The sequence below is a fragment of the Nyctibius grandis genome, chromosome 8 (assembly GCF_013368605.1).
Source record: "Nyctibius grandis isolate bNycGra1 chromosome 8, bNycGra1.pri, whole genome shotgun sequence".
Taxonomy (NCBI): domain Eukaryota; kingdom Metazoa; phylum Chordata; class Aves; order Nyctibiiformes; family Nyctibiidae; genus Nyctibius; species Nyctibius grandis.
Window position 1 is genome coordinate 1,290,687 of NC_090665.1, and position 26,098 is coordinate 1,316,784.

The window sequence follows — 26,098 nt, forward strand, 5'->3', positions numbered from 1 at the left end:
GCAGATCCTGTCCTGGATCTGGCCAGAAATAGACCATAACTGGCACTATCTTACCACCACAACGCCGTGTGTGAGAGGCCACCAACCTGAAACATCTGCCGGACCTTCCTGCGGGGCAGGTTAACATTTAGTTTATGCATCAGCTGGTGGATCTCTTCAATATTCAGCAGGCCATCTCCATTCTTGTCAGCCTCCTCAAAGGTCTGTTTGACCCAGCTGCGAGCGTGTCAAGGAAAGGTACAAGAGGGTGATTTCCTCACAGAGGAGGGAGGCAGAGCGGTTGGGCAGGTAAGGGACAAGACTTGAACTCAGGAGAACAAGATCCTGCCCCAGTTCTTCTGGACAGGGGGATAGTTCTCCTTAGCAGAGGACCTTAACATCTTCCAGGGAGAAGAACTGAGCATTATTCAATCCACCTTCACACACATGTGCTCTCATTTCTGCTACTAGCTTCTCCTCTGAGAATGTACTTTAAGTTTTCAAACATTGCTGGGCTTGCTCCAACATCATCTTCCACTTCTCCTTTCATTCTGCTTGAACTTCTCCACTTTCTAATCACTTTTCTAATCTAAACCTTTTACCCCCTCTTTGCACATACATCCCTTTGCAGCTTTTGCTAAGTTCTTACACTACTTGGAACTGGTACAGGGTCATTTTGTCTGCAGTCTCCCAGCTGCCACATTTGATAACACAAACAAGACTTGAAGTGATGTTTCACCAGTAGAGAACATACAGCAGCTCGGAAAAGTCATGGATAAATATAGCAAGCTGAGTATGCGTGCAACAGAGCATGTGATATACCCCCCAAATGTATCTGTGCCTGTCTTGTACCAGAATTAAACACTGAAAACACAAATTAAAAACACCTGAAGTGCGTACATTCTCCAGAAGGAGTAGTTACAAGTGACCACTGTAGATTTCTGCATGGCAGAAAAGACAGGTTACAAGTTTAATCAAGATAGGTTTGTTGTTTGGTTATTTGTTTGGGGGTTTTTTGTTTGTTTGCTTTTTGTTGTTGTTGTTGAGGGAAGAGTGTTCTTTGTATTTAACATACTAGTCGGCACTGTTGTGAAACAAAGCATATCAAGAAAATATTCAGTGAACGTGAAAGATTTGTGCTCCTGACAATCAATGGAGGCTGAGAAGTACACACAGATATCTGACATATACCAAGAAAAATGGAGATGGCCAGGAGTTACTGGTCAGTTTACTGAAAGACTCCCAAAAACATTAGGGTTTCACCTGTGCAGAGACTAACAAATTCAAGTTTACAATCAGTAGTATCTTGAAAACAGTGTCTTCTAATGGACCTTGCAATTTGCAGCAGCAGAATAAAATCACAGTTGGGCAAACAGAAGATGACAGAAATCCTGAAATCATGCTGGGGTTAGTAGTTATTGAGATAACTAGAAATGACTGCTTTGGCCCTTCAATAAGAATTTCACTAACAAGATGCAAAACTATCCCCTGATTTCAGGGGAGTTTAATCCAGACCCCAAGGCACAGCTGATGTTTTATTGCGCAGATAAGTGTCCATGTCAAACCCACAACCCAAGTTTCCATTGCAATCAATGGCAAGGTTTTTGGTCACTTAACTGGAAGTGAAAGGACACCCTGTGCTGAAGTCACTAAAAACCAAACCAGAAATACTGACTCAGAAGCTGGAGCTCAGGCTCATAAAAGGATACTGATCATGTGTTCTCTGTCGCTTAGCGAGCGAGTCCTCATCACTTATTCCAGCCATCAAATATTTCAGCCCTGTGATCCAGGTGCGAGCTTCCTCGGGGTTAGATGTGATCAGATCCAGTGACTCCATGTGGTTGCCGTGGTAAATGGTAAAGCAACAGCTTGGGTCAAAGCTCCCCTCTGCATGGCGGTGGAAGATCTCAGACTGCCGGCCTTCGGTGACTTTGTAAATGGAGTCGATGACAACTGTGGTGAAAACGGGACACAAAAATTCACACACTTGGATACCCACCCAATTTCTCTCTGCTTCAGAGCAATTCTGAATTATTCAGGCTAAAAATCACTAAATGTTTTTTTTAATATTACATCTTTGCATCCAAAAGAGCTTTTTGATTGCAAGGCTTCTCCTTGCTCTGGCCACGCCATGTGCACAGTACAGCCACCTCGAAGGCAGGCCAGTGCAGGTACAGGCAGGTTACAGCAAAGCTCTGCTCCATCAGAGGACTACAGGCTACCCAAAGGGGAGCACGAGGAGATGGATGCCAAGTGTCTTCCATCAGTGAAACACTGCATAGCTCCAAAAGGCCTGCACCCACCACAGCCGTGCTCCCTACAGCAGGCAGCCAGGGATACCCATCGCTGTGCTAGGGTAACACGGCTCCCATGGCTCCAAACAGCCATGCTGCTCAACACAGCAGCTCTGAGCCACTACACGCTGGCCCAAAAGCATCAGCTGTCACTATCTGTAGCCTTCCCACCTGCTTCTTTTTAATCTCAAGCCTCCGTGACAGTTCTGTGAACTTCTAGTCCTTATTTTATTCAATAAAACACTAATGCCAAGTTCCAGTTTAAAACAGTGCAGCAGGAACAGTTTCAATAAGAAATAATGCTACACAGTAGCTTCAAGATGTAATAATGCCTAAAGGAAATAATCACAGGTAAGATTAAGAAACCTCGATCTAAACTTGTCTAGCTTCTGTACTTAAATTTGTGATGTATGCATTGAAAAGAGTTCAGCATAGTTTGTTATCAAGTCACTCTTCAGTTTGCTCATAGTTAAACTCTATAGGTGGTTAAACTCTACTCACGCTCTTGAAAACCTTCACTGCATTTAAAATAAGGATCAAAAAGCATTTATTTAATTGATCCAAAAAATATGGTTCAGTTTTCCCTCTGTAATTCACATTCTAATACAGAATTTCCCAAGAAATTAAAAGAAAAATTAAAAATTTACTTTTTGCCTTTTCGCTTTTTCTGGACGGTCTCCATCGGATGCAGGTCCTGTGCTCATCCAGGTAGAAGAGCCGAACTAGCCCTTTGGTTCCACTCTTCAGTTTAACCATCTGAGTCCCAGACTGCATTACACTCATGCATCTTTCAACTGCAAAGCAGAACAGAATAAATTCAACTACATTGCCACCTAATCCCACTCATAAAATGACCTATTGGCTTCCCAACAGCTGCCAAGCATATAAATTTTTTGACTTGCACCTTGAATGACAGAAACTAGTCATTGCTGTGTAAAAGACATACATTTGTTCTTCTTGGCAACTAGCTTCTCCACATAGAAAATAAAAAAATCATCTGGCAAAACACCTTCACGACAAAGGAGGCCAAGAAAACCTTACCGTATATTGAATGAAAGTATTTTATAGTTGTTCCGTGCTTACTCCTTTAAGTATTTTTATGTTATTATACACAGTACTGTAATTTTAAACCAGCACTCTGCAAATTTTGAATGGTGAGACTATCCTTCAAACTCCACATTCCTTTGGGCTCGGTAATCTTTTAGCTTGTATCTTGCGCTTTTGACACTGTTATCAGAATTATAAATACACAATCCCTCCTCCCTGCTACACACATTTACACCCTCTCCATCCTGCTACCAATTTCAACCACATACTGTGATGACTTCCTTTTATCCACCCAACCACGACGATAAGGCTTTGTTTCTCTATGTTTTGACTAAGACACTCATCTCTCCCATTTTGTCTCATATCTTCCCTCTCACTGTTTTCCAAACACTAGGATCAAGATAACATTTCCTCTTGATCTCAGTATATATCCCTGCTCTCCTGGTTTTATCCATTCAGTCTCTTCTCACTTGATATCACTCCAAATTCACCTCCCAGATGCTTTGTTTACACTCTGGCTGGCTCCCAAAGACTATCTGTGTCTGTCTTTATTTCCTCTTATCACCCTTCTCTCTTCAGTACTCCTCTCACAACACAGACTAATGCACCCTCCCACTCCTCTCAGCCAGAGCTAGGATTTATTTTCTCAGCTCCTGACACCTCCTTAGCTCCCCCAGCAAGCGGCACAAGCAGCAGTGGACTCAGTGCCAGCTGAAGCCCCACAGTGTTCTCTTACACCACAGCACATTGTGGTGGCCCTGCTCAGTTCGTCTCCACAGCAGAAGCGTGGCCAGAACGTGGTCTTCCAGCAGACCCACACAACCCCGAGGCCATCAGTGAAGGAGAACAAGCCTGCTGCTCCTTCCAAAGCACCTCTGGGTCAGACACAGCCAGAGCAGCATCCTAAACATTAATCAAACATTAATGTTTGATTAATGAACCAACTTCCCCTGGCTACCTCGCACGAAGCCCTTTTTGTTGGCAAGCCAAACTCCCCATCACATAACTGCATCAGAAGCGGTGTTTTTGCTGAGCTGTCATCTTTCTTGGAGGGATGAGAGGACTCGGGTTGAGCTGAACAGAACCAAAACTCTGCTGAAAGCATCACAGATGTGCATGAGTGCAATACATTTGTCCTTTATTATGTCCATAAATATATGGCCTTCCCTGCATCATCACACATACCAAACGAATAGGTGGGTTTGGAAGTGCTTTAAGATAAGCCAGAAAAGTGACATAAATCAAGTCAGAAATAGGTGTTATATAGTATCTCCACGCTGACTGTGGCAGTTTTAACTTGTATCTGAAGATGCACAAAGTCCCAGGAAGACAAGCCTTTACACCACTAGGCATGGAAAACTCAGAGCCATACAGAAGAAAGATTAACTGAAGCAAAAATAAGTCTAAAACCTACTACATATACACACACCTTCTCCTGGGAGACTGAACCTTTCACTTTGGAACTGAGTTTAGATTAAAAACTGCACGCACGTTTTTATGTCACTATTAGAGTGATAGATTGCAACGCGGTTTTAGCCCAGGAAAAGGTTTAGCGACAAGCTACTCAACACAGAAAATCTGCTTCTTTGCACCTAAGCCTATCAGTTATTAATAAAAGTCTTACAAAAATAACTAATTCTCACATAAATCTTTCTTACCATCAGTTCAGCTGTCATAGGAAAGAACTGGTGTCACTAAGATGATCTTGAGGATCACTAGTAAGAGGCAGAAGAAAGAGGCCTACATTTCTTTAATGTAAGAAAAGCAGAAAATGGGCCACACTCAGGAACTACAGCCAACAAAACCATATGGGGGGGGATCATAAAAGGCAATCCAGTTTCTTCTTCACCCTTTCAATTGCCTAAACATTTCTACATCACACTTGTAATTGTTATCAATGCATTCCACATACATGTTTTCAGACAGACTTCAGATTCAAAGTTATATGGAATATATTTTAAAACACTTTCTTCACAAATAGAGTGGAAGAAATCCAGCTCCTGCCAAATATCTCACCGTTCTCCATGTCTCAGATGCCATCTGCAGTAAGTCTAGTGCCCAAGTAAGCACCATCTTTTCTGCTTGCACTTTTCCAGTTCTAAGAAAACACCACTGGAATGCAAACATTTAAATAAGAATAGTAAATGTGTCAGAAAGTTTATTGCATCATCCCTGCTGTCTTAATAACAGAAAGAATCCACTTTAAAGAATGGACTATGGTAATAGAAATGCCCCACCGTTCAAAGGCCCGTTAGATTTCAGCTCTGGAAACTATTTACAAAATACACCATCCTCTCCTTTAAGCTATTTATAAAATATAAACACACAAAGAAACAAAGTCTTTCTCAAATCTGTTCCTACTATGCTGATTCCAGTCTCTAGCCAGACGCTCACAAGACACGGACACTGCACGTTAGCATCTGAATAAGGTGAATTTATTGAACAGAGGCAGTTCAGAATAAAGCTCCAGAAGAGCAATTCAAGAATGCTTTCACTAGGAACAGGAAAACTGGTGCCAGAAAAACATTTATCCTCTAGATAAACCACGAATACAGAGCAAATGAAGCAGCTCCTCGATGCAGATGTATATTAAAATTGGAGAAAGCAAGACATAGTTTCCATTATATGGTATTTTTCTAACACAAGGACTAGCTGTGCATTTTTTGCCCAAAGTCTGAAAATTAATTAAGTTAAACTAGAATACAATGTAGTTTATGTGTCACAAGAGCAAAGAAAGCTAATTAATCTGGAAATTCAAATAAAATACTTACGCATTGTATATTTAAAGTTTTACTTTCAAATAAAAAAAATCTGAAAACTACAAAGTCACTTCTGATTCTAGAGTTACACACACTTATTCTTGACAGTCTAAAATCATCCTAACAGACATCCTGTAGTTTAATGGGTTTTAAAAATACTGAAATACCACTCTATTTTTTCCTCCCAAAGTAGCCATGTAAAGCAGAGCAGACCTGAATTCAAAGAGCATTTTTTAATTTTAATCCAAGCGCTGACGATCATTCTTAGCAGTACCCACATCTTTGCAGAAGGAGCTGCTTCTCTATCAAATGGTAAACCAGATACAAACCCATCTGTGCCAGCTGGACTTTTTCTGAAGTGGCCACGCTCCCCACCACATGGTAGACCTCCGAAGCCAGGAGGGAAGCCATCCGAGCCCCCAGGAAGTCCAGATGTTACTTGCAATCTTGCACGTTAGGCAGATGCTATTTATTCTACCTGCCAACACCGCTCCTCGCTGCTGAATAAATCACGCTGCTGACTGGGAAGGCTAAGCTGGAACTCTGACCGCTAACCATACGCAGCCTTACGCTCAAAAAGCGCTCTAATCCGCCCCAAATCAGCCAACGCTACCTCTGCTCTAATCTATCCCCATGTGCAACCAGGTCTTTAATAACCAGGGAATAGCTTAGCGCTGCGCCCTGCGAGAATCTCTCACGAGAAGTTACAGCCCTGCTCACGGGTTTAACAGCTGTTCCCTGTACGAGCCCTGCTTTTCAGGAGTTTGCAGTTAATTTGGTTTAATTCTCCACATAGTCATGACGCACGTGTCTGCTTGCTGTTGTGCTTTACCACAAAGCCTTTAAGGCGTGCAGGACCCTTTAGTTGATACTAGAAGGAAAATATTTAGGGAGTTAAAACATTACCCCCGGCAGCACTTTCAGAAAAATAGAAATGCACTTTGATGTACAGGGCATGTGACAGCAGTGAAGCAAACATCCCCTCCCCATAAAACACATCCATCCAAGATTAAATAAACACGCTGGTCACTTTGCAACGGGAGCCAACAGCACCGGTGGACACTGGCTGGGATGCCTGGTGGGCACCAGCTGCCCCCATCGCCCACACCCGACAGCCAACACTGCACCAAGGTCTGCTGGGTTACCCCAACTCCTCAGCCCCGACTAGCTGCCCCAACCCTTCATTTCAGTCATGTAACCCTAAAAGTAAGCAACAGCAGGAACAGGTTTGAGATTTTTTGATACTATATTTTGGGGTTTAGTTATTCAAGATATTGCTATTACCTAACCAGTAGTAGCAAAACTCTCTATTGCCAAGAGCCTCCAGCAAAGTCTTGATGGAATACAGGTTTGGGGTGAACAGGGGTTTATTTCACTTCTTTTTTAGCCAGTTTCAGTGAGATTTCACTTTAAAATAACATTATTTTTTCCACCATTGCCTTCAAAGAACCATTACTTACAAAGAGATGATGTTAACTACTTGAACAACAACCACCTATTTGGGCAAAGGGCAGCGTGTGCAACTGCTGCATGCAAATAGCTCAAGTGTTCACAGCAAACCCTTAGTAAGTTGATACAGCAGGCCCTTAACAAAAATACAAACACAGTAGGATATCAATATATTTAACAGCTTTAGGAAGAGTGTCCAACAATTCAGTATAAAGATCACACCATTCAAGTCGTGAGACAGATTGTCTTTTTAAAAAAAATTTTAAGAAATTTTTACTAGTCCACAAAAACAGTTCTTTGATTTTTCCCCATGACATTACGATATGTTAAGAAATTAATATTTCAAAGTGCAACCAAAAGAAAAAAGGTTTAGTTTCATGTCTTGCTTTTATGGACTTAATGTTACCGCTGTCTGAAAAACCAGAAAGATTAAATAAGGTATAAAGAGCATTACCAAACAATGAGAAGTGTAATTATGAAAGAGGATATAAACTGTGTTTCTAAATTATATGCAGCAAGCTGCATTAAGCCAACGTTAAGCTCGAGGAGATAAAAGAAACCCCTAAAAGGCAGAAGTTACTTTTTCAATCACAACATCAGCTCTTCTCCCCTCCATTCAGTATTTTTGGTTTTACTCTATACTTTGCAGGTATATTGTTCATTTCTCTCTTCAGAGAGGAAAAAAACCCAAACGACCCCCCAGTACCATGACCACCATGTGCTGTTCTCACCCACATGCACCAGATGTTCTGCAGACATCTCCTGTGATTGACTGAGCTGTGGTACCCCAAGAACCAGAACAGGATCCTAAACCTCACCCGAGAGTAACTGCTTTTAGCTGTGGAAAGCATGGTTTGTCTGTCTTTATTCAAACCCCCAAATGTCACCACAGTAATTCTCAAGTTCTCAGATTTAAAAAAAAAAAAAACAAACCAAAAACCAAACAAATTCCAAAAACTGAACTCTGCATGGGGCTGCTATACAAAAAGTAGATTAGAATAGAATATTTTCAGTTGGAAGGAACCTACAGTGATCATCTAGTCCAACTGCCTGACCACTTCAGGGCTGACCTAAAGTTAAACCACGTTATTCAGGGCATTGTCCAAGTAGATGGCTGGTGGGTGACAGGAGTCACAGCATGCTCCCATCGCTGGAATCACGTATCTTGGAGTCCTTTTTTTATTGACATAGATGCACATTCCCAGAAGCAGGCACTGAAAAACATGTAAAGAAAAAAGCACACACCTCCCCAAACCAGAGAACAGCACACAATTAAACTGTCATGATTAAAGTAGTGAAGGTGCTCTGGGTGGGATCAGAAAAAAAAACACACCCTCCAAAAAAACCAACCCATTCTCAGTTGTCTGAACTCTTCTAATCACCCTATTTTGCAGTCATTTATTCATCACGAGTATGCTGTAAGTTTGCCTTTGCTAAGGTCATTAAAAGCCATTTACTCCCTGCCCCATCCCCCAGAGAACACATCTTATCTAAATCCCATCCAACAGCACTGATGTCCAGCACGCCACACAGCTTACCACTAATGTCATCACATTGTTGACTGCGGTTTTGTTACGCAACAGCCGAAGAGCCCAGGAGAGCAGAGACCACAGAGGCAGGTCTGGGGGAACCCACGGCCCCAGACAGGACCATTTTTAATAGCCACGTCTCATATTTTATGCCAGATTTTAACTTGCTTTGCAGCAACTCTTCCAACTCCTCATGGAATTTACATTAAGCTTTTTACATCAATATCAATCCCCAAGGAGGTCACACACACCAGTAGACACAAAAGGCTGGTGCTAGTCCTTCAAAGGCCCAGCTGAAAACAGCACAGGGATGTCATTTCAGCCCTCAAGAAGGCAGAGAATCAAAACGAGTAACCAGCAGAACACAAACTGTGACTACTCAAAGCAATTGTGAATGGCCTACAATGAATGAAACTCATTCAATCTGAAAAACAACTCATGCTTGTAAATTCACTAAATAATATGCAAGCAAAACCAGGGGTGAAGCTTAAGAACAAAAATATATACTACCCAGAAGGGGAAAAAATAATCTATCAGCATAGTTTTAACTCTTTGTAGGTCTGGGAACTGGCTGGTGTTGTGTTTTTTTAAAAAAAAAAAAAACAACCCACACACACCACCAAAAAAAAAAAACCAAACTTGGGAGCAGTAACTCCCACAAATTATGTTCATGAGTAACACATATTTCATAGTAACTGCTGTTTCAGCCTACCATATTGAGCTTGCTGGCTTAATGCTTCTAGGTTGATCAATTTAACTAATCTTATTTCCATATTACAAGTGAAAAGTTTTTGCTATACGCCTTCTCCACAGCTGATCTCTGACAATAGTTATTCTTGCCCTGGGAGCACCCAGAGTCCTCTCCCAGACTGGAGCCCCCTCCTCTTTTGCACTTAGAGATCAGAAAGGAACCAGAAGCATCAAAACAAAGACCTGGCACTACAATACAATCCCAGAAGAGTTTTAATGATCCTTAATCATCAGTTTTGTTCCTACAGTGAGATGATCTTTTACAGAGTACTGCACAATGCAGAAAGTGACTTGCTAGGACAGTGCCTTCTTTACAGGGCCTACGATCCCCTTTTTGAGATCTACACTTCAGTGTAGCAGCTGAAATCTGAGAGAGCAGCCCCCAGATACAATGAATAATGTATGCTTTCCACCTCTGCTCACGGATACCTTGCTTCTGCTAGCTCAGTGGACTTCTAATTGTTATCTCCAAGAAATTAGCGCAGGTTTCATTCAAGCAGCACTTCCGAAAGCAGCTGATGAACAGAGAGTTCAGCAGGTGCAGCTCCTCTGCAGTCCTGCTGGACACTTACGCTGCTGAAGCATCCTGAGGTCTTGAGCAGTCACAAGACTTCAGGACCCCAGCTCTAAGTCTTGTCCGTAAAGAAGCACCTCTGACAGGCTACTGCCTGCCAACACCAAGCCAAGAGACCAACTGTACGACAGCCTACAGGGGAATGTTATTGCTGCTGGTTCCTGAAATATAATAAATATCTCTGAGATCTCTTCTTCCTTCAGAATGAGATCACAGCAAAGCAGCTCATTTTGAGAGCTCTGGTGCCACTGCAACCCAGCATGCCTGAGGACTAGAAGATTTCCATTAAGACTATGGAATTAGTTCTTTATCAACACTGCAAAGCACAATCATTTAACCACAGACATGGCCACCTGCCAAAACACACTGTCACATCATTAGCATGAACAATGAACACAGATTTATTAAGCAAGCAGAGTTAACAAGTTTGCACATCCTAATCCTCATTATTGCAGGAGGATCCCTCAGCAGGGAGGGCACAGCAATTGATTAGGACACTACAAAGCAAGAGTAAGAAGCAGCAGACAGGAAGAAATGGAGGAGGATAGTTTCCACTGCACCTGCCAACAGGGAAGGTGAGTGGACAGGTCCATACGTGCTGCTGTGACAGCCTCAGCAGCAGGTTTCAGGACAAGCAAAGGGCAGAGAGGCATTTGGCTTCTCGGGCAGCATCCTCATGCTGCCATAACCCTTCACAAGCAATACAAGACCTCTCTCTGTGGATTTGTGGCCACGTCTCCAAAGGAAACCCTAGGGTCTCCCCTTGGCTAGGCAAGCTTTGGCTCAGGTACCAGAAAGGCTGGCAACAACTCACCCAAAGGAGCTCAGCTGAGTCACCTGTGCGTGCTCCTCAGCAGTGCTAAGGCAGGGGCTCCTCCTCTGAGGCCTCACAGCAACCGACAAAGAACAGTCTGAAAGGCTTCCAGGAGCTACGCCTCTGGATGCAGAGGTTGCAGTGGAAGGCAGTAAGCCACAAGCTCTTTCTCTTCCAGAATCCCATGTCCGCCCTCTAAAAATCAGTAAGTACATAAAGAAGGATCACACGCCTGAGAACCAATCATGCCTTGTTTGAAGGCTGCCTCTGTTGCACAGCATTAAATGCCATCCCTGTTCCTCCATCCTTTATGTACTACCCAGGTCTTAAATAAAATACAATTCCCACCGCAACATATTGAGCTGGGTCAGATGCCCTCAACCCCACCGCCCAATTATATCATTCCTTTATCCTATCCCCTCCTTAACTTCTCCAACAAAACAAAAATAAACAAACCCCGCCAGAATACCCGTCATAAAGCGTGCTCCTGTACCTGTGCAGGAGACATGCAGACAAAAAAAGGTGCAAATTTATCAGCAAATAGCACTATGTCACAGCAACCTTGGCACCTGTACAGTGTGACAGCCTGGTATGGGGAATAAATCACAGGGCACAGGAGCAGCTGCAGGATGAAGTGGGTGGAAGAGGGATCCAGGACCTGGGGAACGCTCGTCACGCTGGGCTGTGACAGCAGCTGGGCTGGAGGGAGCATTGCTTCCCCTTCAGGCTGCCACATAAATCCCCATCTGGGGCTCAATTAAGAGTAGGAGGAGAAAAAGCAGAGTAGAACTGAAGGTGGAGTTAATTAACCTTTAAAAGTAATGAATGAAGACTGCAGTGCAACTGATGATATGAACTAATTTATTCACACTCCTCAGAAGCAGCCATTTTGCTAAAGAAACATGTTTATTCTATTCTCAAATTACCTCAATGCAAGTCACCAACAGTGAGTCATATGTGGACAAACAATGAATTGAGAGTCTCAAACACCAAAGTAATTCTATTACCAAAAATAATTATGTTTTGTACATCTGAGTTTCATGCTGATCAATGTCTCTATGGGTAACACGTGAAAATGTCTCCAAATCAGCTATGTTATACTGCTGAGGATACCAATAACCTGACATAGAACAGGCACAAACTTCACCTACAGCTGGGTTTCCTGTCACTTGTCTAAAAAAGCCAGCTTATGGCTTCCCAGAACTTTAATTTCAGTCATCCAAGCAGCACACACACCCGCATACTAACAGGCTGTCCTCTAAGACCTGAGCTTCTTAAGTGACTACTTCCAAATGTATGGTAAAGAGGAAAAATAAGCACACATTTCCTCTTGCAGGTAAGCACAGTGCTAGAAAAATCTGTGAGCTTTTCTTTCAGCAAGCTCCATTCACCAACCCCTGGTGTCACCAAGCTACTGCATGCCACGACACTGACACCATTGATGGTGATCCCAATATAGCATTTGGCCATTTTAGTCTTCATCACAGCAGTGGAAGAGTTACTTTAACAGTTTTAATTTATAGTTTATGCCACATAGCTTCACAAAGGCACAGTGCTGCAGCAAACTCCAAGATCCTTTTCAGTTTCACATGATGAGGGTGTTCTGTAGGTTTATTGAAACAAGAGTATATTTAATTCATAAGCACAAAAAAAATACGAAGTAGTTAACAGGCATATACCTAGTTACTAGTTGGTTTACTGCACCCTTGGCTCTGCAGAAGCAGATTAGATACCTCTCATGGAGCCATCACCATCCAGCTTCACCATCCTCCAAAACCACACTGGTGCCACGGAAGGGACCTGGCACTCCACAGTGCCCCACCACAGTGCCCCTCCTCTCAGGCTGGCTGGTGAGGTGTTTCACTTCACACAGGGTAGCAGCCTCAGAACACACCAAACAACCCAGAGGCTTTATTTCAAAGTTGCCATGTGCATATACTAATTTATTGCGAGTGCATATAATGCTGATAGATTTAAGTGACAGATTTAAGCTATTACTGGAATTAAACCTGTGGAAGACCAAGTTCTTCGCAGGAGGAGGTGGATGCCTCCAATATCCGCTCAGAACAGTGTACCATTCTGAGCTAATTCCTTTATGTATCACTTACTATTCTAGAGTCTATACTTAATACTTACTTTACAGGTGCTTGGGTAGATGTACAGATACAAGAGTCCCAAAGAAGCTCTAGTAGTGACCTTAAGAAAGGTGCTGCAACAGTCCCTGCGACTGAAACGCGATGTAGCTCACTGCTGCACCGACCACAGCCCTAGTGCTCTGCTAAAGTAACAACAAGTTAACTACAAAGTACCACGGCCCGTCAGCCAAAGACCCAGACCCAGAGGCAGGGCAAGCCTGTCCGGCTCCTCCCGTGCCACGCTCGCTAACGTCTCACTGCCAACACCTCTTTGAGCACGAGCGCGTTTACATGCTAAAGCAATCACCACCGTGAACAAGGGGACGTCAGGCACTCTGCCTTCATCCACCATCCAAGCACGTCAACGTACTCACGCCTACAAAACACAACACCCAAGGTCTGCGCTCGCGCAGCGCCGTGTCACCCTCCTGCGTGCGGGGGCACCCCGGGAGCCCAGCCGTGACCCCACACACACCGCCACAACGCCACCAGAGCAGCCAAACCTGAACGCGAGGGACACCGAGTTGTACTCATCGCTTCTGCGTCCTTTAACCACTTCCACCAGAGAAATGGTGGTACTACTAATTGAAAGAGATTAAACGGGAATTTGCCAGTTGCTATTATATCTGGCTAAGGAAAAGGGACTGCGAAATGACCTCAAATGGAATTTCACCATCAACTGAGTCCTTCGGTATGGAATGTGTTCACACATATGCACACATTTACAGGAGCTTCAAAAATTAAACCTGATGCTTTTTTCCTAGGACTGTTCCAAAAACCCCCTTCCAATAAGCCAGCTCTTGTAAATTATTAAATGGGGACATATCCATTACCTCCTGCGTCTCAGCAAGCAGATGGAGTAACACCTGGTCTCCCTTACTTAACCACATGCACCAAAGCTCAGTGCAGAGTTTTGTGTAACCGAAACCTCCAAAATAAGAGCACAGCGTTTGGAGCTGTAGCACACCAGCTCCAACACAGGAGGCCTTTCCCTGAGAGGATACACAAACAACTGACTTTTTCTTGAAATAGTCTCAGTTTCTTATACAATAGCTGTGTCCATTTCCAGTAACTTTGCCTAGTTAAAAAAATATTTAGCATGAATGATTTTATTTGATAAATATACAGAAAAAAAATCAGTATATATCAACCCCCAACACTGCCCTTAATTTTTTTTAACATGCTTCATAGTGGGCAACATGATATTTAAAAGTATAATCTATGACTTTTGGTGGCTTTATTTTAGATTAGTTTGTTTATTTTTAAATTATGGATAATCTTATTAGAAAATGTCTTCTGAACTACCCAATTTTGACAAGCCAGCTCTTTGCTAAATGTATTTTGTAAGTTTTTTCTTTAAAAGCACATTACCCAACATCATTAAGGATAAGAAAAATACAAAAATAAACTTTATCTATCATGATTTCTCCTTCTCTCTACAGCATTTACTCTATATCCACTTAGAGGCTTAAACTAATTACCATTCTTCATCCAGCACCGACTTCAATTGAACAAAATCAGACATTATCAACTACAAGTCACTGAAGAAAGTTATTCAACATGTCTTCCTTTTTTTGTATCATCCTCCTACAATTCTTGAAGAGACCTGTCTTTCTTCTAGTGCTGTTTGATCAGAATTTTACACATCATTTGCATATGTGTTATACTATTTATAAGTGCTACTAGGGAAAAAATAAAAAACAACACACAGACAGAAACTCTTTTCCTTAGAAAGCGATGCCACAGCAAAATGACCAACAGATGAAAAGGTCAAGAATGGTTTTTTTAAAGGCAAAGTCATTTGTAATAATTTAACACTCAAGTGCAGTTTGCCCATATCATAGGAGCAGTATCTCACATATAATCCACATGTTTTCATGGAGGAATGTACTTTCGAGTCAATACAAAAATATCAAGTTTTCCTCTTAAATATTCAGGAATATACATATACATATTTCATACTAATAATATCCACATAAATATTGTATGCAACATACCAATCATAAGGATAAAGTTACCTGATTTTTCTATAAGCAATTTCAGAACTGTTATGAGCTCTTCCTACAGGAATTCCGAACTCAAACATCCTTACCTTTTTCTGGACTTAAATTTTTAAATACTTCAAGGTCTGCCATTAAATTTGTAACTCATACATTATTGGCAAGTAGAATGGAAATTCTCACTGCCGGAAAGCCTCACTTTAATCTTCATGTCTCCAGAGCTAAAACATTTGGAAAGCAATCCTTAGGAGTACAGGAGAGCGTTGCCAGCACTGCTCTTTACGAGGAACGATGAAATCTCCGTGATCCGTAACATAAAGACGGGAAAGCACAAATCCAGAGACAACACGAGGCAACTTTCTTCAAAACCGAGCGGCGCAGCCGGAGAGGGAAGCTGGAAGCATCTGCTCTGTGCTGCTGCTGCGGGACTGCAGGAGCAGCGACTACTTTTGGTATGAGACACGCGTGCACAGCACAGCGACTGAGGCGCTCCAGGCATCGAGGGTGCGTAACGCCTGGAAGAGCTCTAGAGGCGAGCGAGGAAATCCTGCTGGCACCCAGGGAGGCCGCTCAGGAACGGATTACCATACTCCAGCTAAAGAATGGGAGAGTGACGCAGGCTGAATGCATAAGAGAAAAACCACCCTCGCTCCAAAGTAGCTCCCAGCGTCTGCAGCCACGGGATTCTGCGAGGCGGAAGGAGAGAACAGGACCTCTGGGGAACACACTCCCTTTCCCCAGGTTCTGTGCCCCCTCCTCCTGTCTCTGTCACTAACTCGAAGGGGAACAGCCACTGTGCAGAATCAGGCCAGTTAGAGCATGCAAATGGTTTAGCCTGTGCATCACTGAGCATTTGATTTCGTAAGAACAAGTAGTCTCCTGCAAGATGTTGAGCACTAACTCACCCAGGAGCTATAAAAAATTACCATGCTACTAGCTAAATACTGTGCTTGTTTGAGCCAACTCAATGCTACTGAAATCTGTAGGTTATAGTCAGTGTGGAACAATGGGCAGAAACATTCAGACTTGCATAAATTGCATGCGCTTATGACAGAGCCCAAGGGGACACAGTGCTGGAAAGCACGGCAAGAATAAAGCAGGCTCCGTATTCAATGCTTCGCATCTTTGATTTATTGCATTTTCTAATTGTTTCACTATTCAGCTGGCTTTTACACAGTGACATTTACATCAGTGCACCAAAGGAATCCCCAGCTATATTCTCAGATTGTGACAGCACTAAAAGAGGACAGGATTTGTCTAGTGCATGCTAGGAAAAAGTTCCATGATAGACAGTGTGACTAAGAAAAAAAAAACCACCCACCCCCCAAAAACCCCGTAGTTCTACATGGTTGTAGAACTTGAGTGAGATGGCAGACAAGATACAAGTGAAAGTTGACAAGTTTTCCTTACTGAGAAATCATTATTTCTTAGCTGTTGCTAACACAAACAGCAAGACTTCCCACAGTCACCACTTGTCACACTAGATCACAGCACACTGCAAGATGTATGTTGACTGTATCTAGCAGCCTATAAAATGAAACAACCTGCCAAACCCACTGCAGGATCGTTCTTGGCTGCACTCAAAGTTTGTGCTTCTAATCACCCTTTCAGCTGAGGATGGCAGGACATGGCAGAAGTCACACTCTGCAGAGAGAAGTGCCACTCGTTCTCAGTTGTAGCAAGGGAAATGGAACAGCTACATCATTACCCCACCGCTGGTTCACACCTCAGTTCACAAGATCAATGAGGTCATCACTCTGAAGCCCCTAGATAGTTATCAATACATCTGCATTCAAATGAATTGTTGTGTTATAGTTGCAATTCAACAACAAAAAATAATCTGTCACCACTCTATAGCTTAATTATTGATATAACAAATTATCAAGTGCAATCTGATAAGTGCAAATTACTCCCCACTCCTATCATTCTATTAATTATGAGAGGAGCTATACACAAGCATCTAACACCAAAGCTGCTCTGTAAGAAACCTTGCCCAATCATTAACACATTCCTTATTATTTTTGTCTTCAAAATAAAGTTCATTTTAAAACCAGAAGTGCTTAAATGCTATATTGCTTTAGAAATTAGAGCACGCTGTAGGGGTTTAGCAAGAACATAGAATCACAGAATGGTTAGAGTTGGAAGGGACTTCTGGAGATCATCTGGTCCAACCTCCTGCCAAAGCAGGGGGGTTACATTAGAGCAAACAAATGAAGATTTCTATGTAATTCAGGAGACATATGTCAAATGGTATGAAAATACTAGTAGGTTTATTCAATTGAAAAAGCAAACAAACAAAAAAATCACCATGACAATTCTTTGCTGACAAGCCAGGTTCTGCATCCAATCCCTAGCCCTGTCAGTCAGAGTCAAATCTGAAACTGGTGTGCCCTTGAAGACACACTACTTAGAGTTTGACTGTCTGCAAAGGGGAAAGTCAAAAGGCAACCAGTTCACTTTATACCACCTGACACCGCACCTACATCTTATTTAAGCGGTGGCCAAGTGACCCTCTCACCTTTCCAGTTTGCTTTGCTTTCACACACGTCCCCTGTTCTCGGGGGGATCACGACGCTCCTGCTGGGAGTGCTCTGCAGAGCCACACCACACAACGCTCTATCAGAGTCTCAGAGCTGATGGCGACAAGCAAGCTTTCTGAATATAAAATTGTTACTCGTTCCCTGTATCTGGTTAACATCAACGATCACCATAAGACAACGGCACATATTTCCAACACCCACTACTGTTTCATAGGTATCGCACAATCCCAAGATAAGGTTTGGCAGGAAAGGTAACAGACTCACTCGTACGTCTATTTTTCCTACTTACATCTTCTGCCCCATAAGCCCTTCCTTGGGAGACCTTTCCCAATGCTTTGCACGCTTAAATATCTGATTTTTTTCAACTTTTTAAGCTTCAAGAAACGAGTGAACCATCCTCCAAGCCTCATCTCACCGATAGCTTTTGACAATCTGAGCTACAAAAGCACTAAAATTTATTAAAAAGATGTTCACTCACTCAAAATCCATCTCCCCTAGGCTAACAGTATGTTACAGTCATCTTAATTCGCTGTTCAAAAAAAAGTTCTGTCATTAAACCACTGGAATTATTTTGAGATAAGATGGCAAGTACCTCCAGGTACAAAGCAGTGTCAAAACACTGTCCCTGTCATTAAAAAGGGGGATTTAAAGCTTTCTTGTAATATATGCAAACTGTAATTCTTCTCTTTATGCACATAGTTACAGGTATGTTTTCATTTAAAATACACTGTGGCCTGGTTTGTGCCAAAAGCAATGCCAGAGGGACGAAACGGTGCTGGCTTGTCTGGGGGTATAGTTGCACCAGGCAGCTGCCGCACCCCCGCTCACTATTAAAGAGAATTTATTATCAAAAGCATCAGCCTTTGCCAAATCACCAAAAATGGAAGCCCAATGTTTGAACACTAAAAACCACACCTCACAAGGCTTAGATTACTGGACATAGACACAACAGTGCAAGTTCTACTGCAAAATATTCATTTTCCAATAAATGAGAATATGATTTAACTAACGGTTTTGAAATTACGGCATCAGAAGAATATTAATTTCCAGGCTCATCAGTTTTTCCTTTTTCACCGTCAAAATAGCTGGAAACTGGTACAAAGACTAATTCTGCTAAAGAGCAAGAAAAGCTGATTAGAGAACTTCTACCTCTTAGAGTAAATAGATAATGAAATAAGAAGGTAACAACATCTTCACATTCGTCATCTAAATTTAATCTTAGGTCTAAACTGTAATACAACCTCCTCATGAAAAGCCAGCTAGCAATGAATAAAACTTTATATTAGCTGCACGAAAAACCTGTCATTTTTATCAGATTAAAGCTTTTATCAACTCTATTCATTTTAATGAAGACACGGCTCTTTGGAAAGCTGACAAATATACAAAGATGGAGGGGAAAAACACTTGGCATTAGAACTCAACCTCCTCATACACCAACCTGAGACAGATCCCACACATGAAACTCCTCCTTTCACCAAAGGATGCATCTAGTGATAGACACAGGGTTCGTAAAGGTAAGCTACACATTCAATGAGGCGTGGAGAGGCAGTTTCTTCAGGCATTTTAGGCACTATTTTAATCTATGTGAACTTTAATAAATAAATTCTTTAATACCCTTCCTGCATATACATTTTCATTTCCATCTGGTTGTCTCAAGGAATGAATTGTGGATATTTCGCTACATAAATCAGAATATAAACCAAAATCTAAGTCACTGCACTATTAACTTGTTCTGCTTTCCCAAGCATCATTATAAAACTGAAATTGAAGCTGACTATTAAGATATAAGCCTGAATTCTGCAGTCTACAGCTGGCATCTTTAGCACTGCAGCCTCCAGCATAGGGCTTGCATGAGGCTTCAGCAGGGCTAATTATAAAGCATTGCCCATCAGCAAACATCAAGCCTAACATATATGTGCAATTCAGCAAAGGTTTAATATTCTTCCCCCAAAACTCTTGTGCTCTAATGTCAAAAATAGACTATTTTACCGTACAAAAAGTAAAACATAATGCATTTTATGTTCCCATTCATTAGGCATAAAAGCTCCAGATCACTGAAGCAAAAAAATCCTACAAGAACTTGCACAAAAGTGCAGCTTCTCAGACTGAAATGAATGGAAAAACACTGCAATAACACCTGCCATAAGCAATCCCTTGTGAGGCTGTCCAAACCTGGCTGTGTAACAGCAGTAGGTGTTCATCTAATAAAGGGGGTGCACAATCGTGTCTGTTACATTTGGGAAATCTTTGAGATGATGCCTCAAAATAAGCACCTGCCTTGGACTAGGTCTCTCTCTCCCCCCCTCGACTTGGGATGCATATAAGCAGGTGATTTGGAAGAACCTTTTGAAGGAGGAGCTGGATATTCCTGAAACGAGACTAAGAGCACACACAGGAATCCCAATTAGCAGTGAGCAATTTACCCTGCAAGTTCGCTGGTGGCTGGGACAAACAGCTCACTGCACATTCACAGAATCACAGAATCAGTCAGGTTGGAAGAGCCCTCTGGGATCATCGAGTCCAACCATTGCCCTGACACCACCATGGCAACTAGACCAGGGCACTAAGTGCCATGTCCAGTCTTTTCTTAAACACCTCCAGAGATGGTGACTCCACCACCTCCCTGGGCAGATGGTCACAAGCGTGAGTGAATTCCAAAAAACTTTAGGAAAAAAAACCTTAGCTGCATTTATTGACTTTGCAGCTGATATCTAGATGCAGCTTCTGGCTGGGTAAGGACTTACGTTGCTGACGTTGCCACAGGAAGGGTTATTACATACACACTGTTTTTTTTTCCCCTTAATACTTTTAGCCCCAAACATCTGCTAGCAAAGTAGATGGATGTTTGGTCTGACAACACAGCCATTCCTCACTGTTATTGCCAGCAAACAAACAAAATATGATCCACATTTACAGCTTGTAAACCCTGAGAAAATGTTAAAAATCTTTTTCCAAGCCTAGAGGCATGATGTACTTTGTATTTTGGCACTGTTTGCAACAGGAAGGAAAAAGAAAGTGGGTTCATCAAGTCCTCAAGGCTATTCCAAACATTACAATTGCTTATCTGCTCTATTCTACAGAAACTGCTAAAATAGCGTAAACCCAGCTCTGCCGTCAGTTTGTTATTCTCTGTGTGCACACACAGTGCTGTATCTCACTGCTACTGAAGAAAACTGACATTTTTGCTTCGAGGCAGATAAGACTCCCTAGAGTACAAGACACAGCAGCAGCCTCCACTGCTATAACCAAAAATTCAGACATAAACAGATAAGAATTTTAATATCCTGCAAATGCAGCTATTAGCAGCTTTTCCTAATAAAATTATTAAATTATGAGAAATCCTCAGGCAATTTTGATGCATATACTACTTCAGCATCACACGTATGAATGTTCAGTCATTACTCAAAGACAACCAGTTAAAGCCCTGTGGAAAGGCACACAACTGTGCATCAATACTTCTTGCCTAACAACATGCAAGTGTCTCAAAGTATCATTATACTGTGGTAGAGAGCAGCCTGATCTGGGTACAGCAGAATGGAAACAGTGATGTCTGCATTTGCTGTTCACTGCAGCCAGGAATTGAATCAGGACCACTTAAATAGTTCTCCAGCCTTATATTCACATCGGTCAATACACTGCTTGCTACTAATTACAGTCACAACTTCAGAGCAAGAACACAGATAGGATGCTTTAACAATTTTTCCAGAATGTACCAATCTCCACCTCAAGGTACGTTAGTTTTTCCTGTGTCTATTTATATACTCATGGACAATTTTCAATTTGCTCTCGTGCCAACTTTCCCCATCAGTTCAAACAAGCCTTTTCTTCCCTGAGCTTTCCCTTCGCAATGCATGTATAGTCAGCAGTCACATTCCCTCTCAGTCTTTGATTTTCCAAGCTAAACAAACCAGACTAGTCTCCACTTCCCTAGTCCTTTTCTCTGCCTGTTCCCAAGCTCCCCTTGCTCGAATACTGCTGACCAGAACTGTGTTAGGCTGGCCCTTGCAGCACCAACACCTTCACCTTACTCCACGACACTCAAAATTGCATCTACCTTCAACTAACACATCACACAAGCAAGGTGCTGTCCTCCTGTTGCCACATCTCATATGCTTTGTCCTCCACCACCTCCTTGCTTGCAGCTGATGGTCTCCCACACTGGAGCAGAAGCAGTCACCACTTGTCTTCCAAGGGAGGTTCTCTAGCACTCACAGAGGCACCGTGCACTCCAACAGGTTATACTTGCAGTGCTGCAGTCTCATTGGGGAGTTTCTGCTTAAGTTGGTATTTTCCCCCATTTGGTTTGGTTTTTTGGGGTTGTTTTTTGTTTTTTTAATTGGTTGGGTTTGGGTTTTTCAGTGGGTTTTTTCTTTTCTACATGAAAAAAGATGCTTAAACTACTCCCAGTAAACTCAGAGCTTCACTAATCTTATTTATGCAGTCCACGAGAGTTTCTTCCATTTAAACACCTCAGCTGGAGGTGAACAAAGGGAATACCATCTCTTCAGATTCTTAAAGCAGTGCAGGTCCCAGAAGGGTATGAAGGAAACACCAGAGATGAACACAGCTGAGTAGCAAAGTTCATATTGTGTGTGCCTCTGTAGACGCTCCCAGTCCTGAAGTCTCCAGGGAGAAAGATGTTCCCATGCTTTTTAAGGATGCAGTGGGATATTTTTATCTGGCTGGCTCGCACCTGAGGTGCAACAGTTCTTCCAGATTACAGGGTCAGTTACAGATAATAACGGTGCCGCTGTAATGTGACCTTCCAGGCAAGCCTGAGACAACCAAATTAGTCCATTGCTCAGAACAAAAGGGTGCAATTTAGGTTATATGAGCAAGACTGAATTAACATCACACCCTACCAATAGCAGCCAAGTCCCTATTGACACAGGTCTGGAAACAGGTGGAGAGGCCAGAAGATAAAATCAGAAACTAAGAGAAAGAATTAATTACAATTAGGAAAATGCAATTTAAACTAAAGGTTTGTCTTTCTGGGAGAACTTAAGAACAGATAATTGGCATAAGTAACTGACTAATAAGTATGAACAGCTACTTTCAGATCTGCTGAGACAGAATCAGTTATTCACTAAACATGTCGCAGCTTCCTTCTGTTTAATGATTACAGAATATCAGCATTCATAAATGTAAAAAAATAAGCTAATCAACAGCTCTCTGTGCTTGCTCCCTGAAGAGCCACGCTCTTAATGTCATAATATGAAACTATAATAGTAATAACTACCCAAAAAAATCATGGAAACACTGCATAAATTAGAATTAATAGACACTAGAGCTGGACACATCCAACCCAAACACTGAAATGTCAGCAAATCACAAGGGGTTGGATCACAGCACCTTCCTGCTAACAGACAGCACCCTTCCCACATAAAATTCACATTAGATTCTCTTTCCTAATTTCCCAGTGGTGTAAAAAAGTTTTAAATAAGTACAATTTCCTTATGCCTGCCGGAGAAAATATGGTCTCAGAGACAGCTAAGTCCCAGTTTAGTAGTTTGGTATTCACTTAGTCATGCAAAGCCCAAAGTTCCCTGCTCAGTCCCACTCAGGTCTCTCAGAGGCAAGGAGGATGGGTCAAACTTAACCACAAGGCTGCTATCAGGAACAGGGGCGAGCACTGAGCCCGCTCACCCCCACCCATCCCACTGCCCTTCATCAGCACCTGCAGGATCAGAAGGGTCACTGATAAAAAGCAAATCCTTAAAAAGCTTTTATCTGTATCAGCACAGTCCCATAGGAAGCCAACTTCTCTCAAGCATCAGGAGCAACATGCTAATTCCTGGCGACAAGCACACGTCTCCTTACACCATGCTGCTGGGAACTGCCACCTCTGTCCCTGTCCAGTGGGGACTTCAGTTGCCTCCATATACTCAGAGTGAAAGTAACTGTCACTGCAGTGTCTTGCTTAGGTCAAAGAGACAAATGGGAAGCCCTGAAGGATTCTGTCAGGGAAAGATAATCAATCCTGTCTGGTCATGAATGAAAGACAAATAAATTAAGCCATAGAATCTTTCTGGTCTAGGATTCCTGCTAATTATGTCTTCTACTTTAGACGATTATCACTTTGCAGACTCATCACTCAATAGCTGTTCATGGATTACTGGACTTGGTGCTAATGGATCATTATCCAGCCTTTGCGCCATTAGCAGGATAAAGACATTGTGCTGCTCTACCATAAAATACCACCTCAAGCCACAGAGTATGGACAAGACTTTTCTTTCACTTAATCTGATACAGCAAAACTGCAAACACATCCAAAAGTAACTGCTCCAGTTATACACTCACGCTAGAGAACAGGTTGTTGCCTGGAGAGAAGTGTTATTGACAGGCGTTTACCAAAACACTGCAAGAGTGCTCAGGCTCAGCAAAGGGGGACCTGGGTGAAGACATCTGGAAGTCAACTCTCTCCCTTCCACAATATCAGAGAGAACTCAGAAGGAACACAATCCCACCAAAATCAGTGGGACCGCACACGTGGCCTGATAAATCCCAGGAACGAATCTCAGTTTCATTTGAGCAGCAGAACAGTTGTGCCCAGAGATGACAGGTTCACCAATGATGGATTTGTGAGCCATCTTCCCTCTAACACATGTCCCAAATGTAGCGCACAGATTAATTAATGTGACAATGCTGCTGTCAGACTGACTTACAGAAAGTTATTAACATTCTTCTGGTGTCCCAAATAGAACTAGCAGTGCCTAGGGGCAAGAAAAAAGCAGTACAGGGGGAAATGGTGTTGTGTCTGAATATGCTTTTGTTAAGAAGATGCACACATTGATAAATGATTAATTGTCACACTAAACCATTAACTCCATCGATGGTGACATAACCACAGGGACAAAAACGCAGATTCAGTTTGGTTTACAGTGGGTTGCATCGCAGTTCTGTGAGCTGCAAACTTCCCCAGCTTTCTGACAAACACAGTGAAAATGGAGATGTAGATTCTCTAGGGGAAAAAAAAACCAAATTAGCTTTGCTTTTGAAAAAGATGAGTATTTCCATCTCTAATTTATAGGCATTCCATCCTGCTGTTATTAATAGTGCCATAAATATGCCCAAAAGTGACAGTTCTTAATCACTGACTTCGAAGGGAATAAGGAATACAAAATTTGGGCCGCTTAGAGCACTAGGAAGGCACTCCCCCAGTAGGACAGGGGTCTGTTCCAGGCAGGGATGGCTCCTGAATCCTGGTGGTCCCTGGCCCACTGCAGGAGCACAGGCTGGGCTCAGCCCTGCTCCTTACGCCGTGCCCAAGGGTAAAGCTGCCCAGCAAAGGGAGAGAAACCTGCGTGGGGAACGCATGCGCTTTCTACTTAAGTTGATGTATCAAGTTTTAAGCATACATAAAGAGGTCCTGAAAATGAAGTATTTTATATCAAAATGTCTTCAGATATTTCCTGACTTTGCTATTGGAAAGATACTAGCATGTAATCTGTAATGGCAAGAAACCAAGATGTGGGGAGTTGATAGGGGACTAATTAGGGATGACTATTAGGCATCTATTTTGCACAAACGTCTGATCAATACTTGTAAGTCAAGCTCTTCCTGAGTCTTTCAATTCCTCCTGGCTAGGAGCACAAAGGATGGGTACCTGCAGAGACAGTCCCAGAAATGCCTCAGGAGGAAATGTTTAAGTGTAAGGCAGTGCCAGGCTGTGTGAACACAATGAATTCACTTCACTCCAAAATACAATCACCATCTGCACCCAGAGCAACTCTGCCCGCTGCCTATGCTCCAGCTGCTGCTCTGCTCTTCTCCAGGCTTCAACGCTTCAGTGAGCAGCACCGGGGGGGCGGCGGTCCCGGAGCGCCCCCTGGCGCCCCCGCGCGGCGCCGCCGGCCGGCAGCCAGCCCGCTGCTCGGAAATCCGAGTCGCATCTGACAGTGGGAAGCAAAAGAAGCCAAAAATATAACTTGTAACTTACCGTGAAATACACCATTGTCCACCAAGAAGTGCCTGCAGTAGTGCAGACAGCTCTTCTTATCCAGACTCCAGTAACTCATTGTAAGCCGACTTTCTGCTCACCATCAAAGGCAGTGACCCTGCAAAGTGAAAGAGTATGGATAATTATGAGTTAATTTGCAAGAAATGCATAACTACTGCAAGCACTATGAGAGTATTTATTTGTGCCCTTTATGCAAAATAGTTCATTAGCTTCGTACAAAGCATTACAACAAATGCTGTCCTTCACTCTCCGAACGTGCCCATCTCCA

General features: G+C 42.6%; 1 protein-coding gene across 1 annotated transcript in view; it reads right to left on the bottom strand.

Annotated features, from left to right (window-relative positions):
* The window catches only part of PLCH1 (phospholipase C eta 1), a 62,858-nt gene extending 36,970 nt beyond the window's left edge, over positions 1–25,888 (bottom strand). Inside the window, exons 1-4 of the mRNA XM_068406362.1 lie at positions 25,810–25,888; positions 2,921–3,067; positions 1,689–1,932; positions 87–216 (exon numbers count right to left, since the gene is read on the bottom strand). Of these exons, the coding sequence (XP_068262463.1) occupies positions 87–216; positions 1,689–1,932; positions 2,921–3,067; positions 25,810–25,888 (600 nt within the window). The remainder of the gene's footprint in view (positions 1–86; positions 217–1,688; positions 1,933–2,920; positions 3,068–25,809) is intronic.
* Between the last annotated feature and the right edge of the window lie 210 nt (positions 25,889–26,098).